A 2,441-nucleotide genomic window follows, 5' to 3' on the forward strand; every position below is an offset into this window, starting at 1 on the left:
CGTGGAATTGCTTTGAGTCATTAGTTTTATTTGATTTTTATCCACAGGGCTGGTTTGAGGCAAAATAACTTCGAGCTCTCCAGAGCAATAAAGCAGATACAGTGTGTTGAAGGCTATGTTGTTGATCAGCAGAAGAACACAATAATCTTGAAACCCACTGTGATCAACACCAAACATCTACTTCCTGACAAACACGTCCAAAACACACAAATATCAATTAATAACAAATCACTCCATAAAGATTATTATTATTATTATTCACAAATTGACCTTGGTAAGTCACTGACAGGGTTTTTAAAAGTATGGAAAACAAGTTTTAAAAAAAAAAATGTTATTAAATAGTTTAAAGAGTTTTTTCGGCCATGTTTAATTTCTTTCTACCTTTCATACCTTTCACCAATCTGTCTAACTATCTAATTTAATAGATAGTTTATTTTCAAATCACTGTATAGTCATACATCAAGAGCAAATAAATAAATAAATAAAACATAAGTGCTGTGGGTTTGCTGTGGCAATAATGTCAACTGACTATTTTATTTAAAAAGAAATCAAAAGAAGTTACTCAAACACTCAATATCAGCATAAAAGTGTGAATTATGGGACACTTTGGAGTTTTATAGTTTACTGTGTCTCCTCGACACTTCAGACTGACAAATGAGACTCATGATAACAGCTAGAATAAGATCATATTAATATAGAGCTGCTTGTGATGGAGCAAAACATGAACACATCAGAAAGCTGGCGCATTATCCACTGTCCCACATTACACGAATTCACCTGCGAGAAAAAAGGATGCTGTGAGTTTATTATAAGAAAATAATGACACTTTTACATTTCCCTTTCATATGAATATCCACTACTGATCTTTTTATATTATAGAAAATTATAAAACAAAAATGACATTATAAAAGAGGTTAATATAAAAAGAAAATAGTGGACTGCTAAGGCAGAAACCTACATCATATATAATGCAGTCGCAATAAGAATGATTCCATAAAATAACAGAAGCAAAACCATATCCTATTGCTCACCTTTGAGCCAGAACCTGAATAACATGTATCAGATTTTCTGTTAATTAACTATAAGACAATATAGAATCTTATAAAACTAGGAATATAATCTTACAGGAACAGCTACAAAATATGATAGAATTTCTAATTAGAATCCTGCACAAGTTTTGTATGGGAATCCTTTAGGATTTTTTTGGACAAATGCAACAAATGTTAAAAGATTAAACAAAAGTAGTACAAAGTACAGTAGCACACTTACCCTTGATTCAGTGTTGAATTATCCACCCATTTCATGATGCCCTCCTGCTGTATGTCAGACAAACCAATCCACACTCTCTCACTGACTAATGAAGATATGTGTCTCTGTGTGAATAAAAACAGGAGTAAGTGTGATTCCTCTCATTCATTAACAGACACTCACAAACTCACCTGCTTCTCTTCAGTGTTGATAATGATCAGATCAGCTCCACGATCCCTGCAGTACTGCCTGCTGTCAGACCAGCTCTTCAACTCACTGGACATGAACAAACAAACTGAGCCCTTCTTATTCAAAGACTCAAAATCTCTCTGTAACTGTTTTTTTTTCTCAGCAGTGAGATCTCGGACTTTTTTCTCCAGCTCCAGGTTCTTCTGAGTCAAAGAGTTGAAGTTGTTCTGCAGTTGGTGTTTTTCAGTCATTCGATCAGTGTAATTGTCCTGTAACTCTTCAGCTGTGTTCTCTCTTTATCAGGTCTCTCTCTGCTGTGATGGTGATGTGCAGCAGTATGATGAAGATCAGCAGAAGAACACAAATGAGCCCGAGACTCACTGTGATCAACACCAAACATCTACTTCCTCCTGAGGAACACGACCAAAACACACAAACATCAGTCAATACTCTTCATTAAGTTTCAAATCAACCTCTGTAAGGATATTCTACTATTGCTTTTGGTAACAGACATGCCTTTTTATGTTTTATAAGTATATTTTTATGTAATCTGGAAGTGCTATGACAAAATTTGCAAACAAGAACACTTTGAAAAAGTAAATAAAATAAGTCAATGTTAATGCACTTAATTTAAAAGCAGAAACAGTGACATTACATTTGTAGAAATACAGTATTTGAAATTGTATGTGATGTTTCTCATTTCCTCACAGTAACACTATTAACACCAAGTAATTTTTCTTACTGCGCTTTACATCTTTTCCTTCATCCTGGCCGTGACTCTGAGTTTGACTGAGTTTCTCTGTGTTCAACATTTTCATAAATAGCCTCTAAATCCATTATTCACTGTCTGATAGTTCGTCTTCACAGATTAGATGTGATCTTTAAAATGCTGATTAGTGTTTTGAGTGAAGAGTGCCAAGTCTACACAGGAAGTGGTTTCATTTTACACTGGCCTTCGATGAGAATAAAGTCCTTCAGTTACACCTAAAAACTCTCTGCTGAGC

The 2,441-nt window shown here is 34.5% G+C and overlaps 1 protein-coding gene across 1 annotated transcript; it reads right to left on the reverse strand.

Moving 5' to 3' along the window:
* Positions 1 to 414: 414 nt before the first annotated feature.
* On the reverse strand, positions 415 to 1,713 carry LOC107694609 (CD209 antigen-like). Its single transcript, XM_016494301.1, has 3 exons — positions 1,440 to 1,713; positions 1,270 to 1,373; positions 415 to 777 (listed from the first exon to the last, which is right to left on the reverse strand). The coding sequence occupies exons 1-3, from the start codon at positions 1,686 to 1,688 to the stop codon at positions 774 to 776; spliced, it is 357 nt and encodes a 118-aa protein (XP_016349787.1). The 5' UTR covers positions 1,689 to 1,713; the 3' UTR covers positions 415 to 773.
* Between the last annotated feature and the right edge of the window lie 728 nt (positions 1,714 to 2,441).

The sequence above is a fragment of the Sinocyclocheilus anshuiensis genome, unplaced genomic scaffold (assembly GCF_001515605.1).
Source record: "Sinocyclocheilus anshuiensis isolate Anshui unplaced genomic scaffold, SAMN03320099.WGS_v1.1 scaffold3139, whole genome shotgun sequence".
Classification (NCBI taxonomy): Eukaryota; Metazoa; Chordata; class Actinopteri; order Cypriniformes; family Cyprinidae; genus Sinocyclocheilus; species Sinocyclocheilus anshuiensis.

Coding starts and splice junctions, on each gene's coding strand:
- LOC107694609 (XM_016494301.1), bottom strand. CDS start 1,688: ATGACTGAAAAACACCAACTGCAGAACAACTTCAACTCTTTGACTCAG. Junction 1,374..1,439: donor TCAACACTGAAGAGAAGCAG/GTGAGTTTGTGA, acceptor TTATTCACACAG/AGACACATATCTTCATTAGT.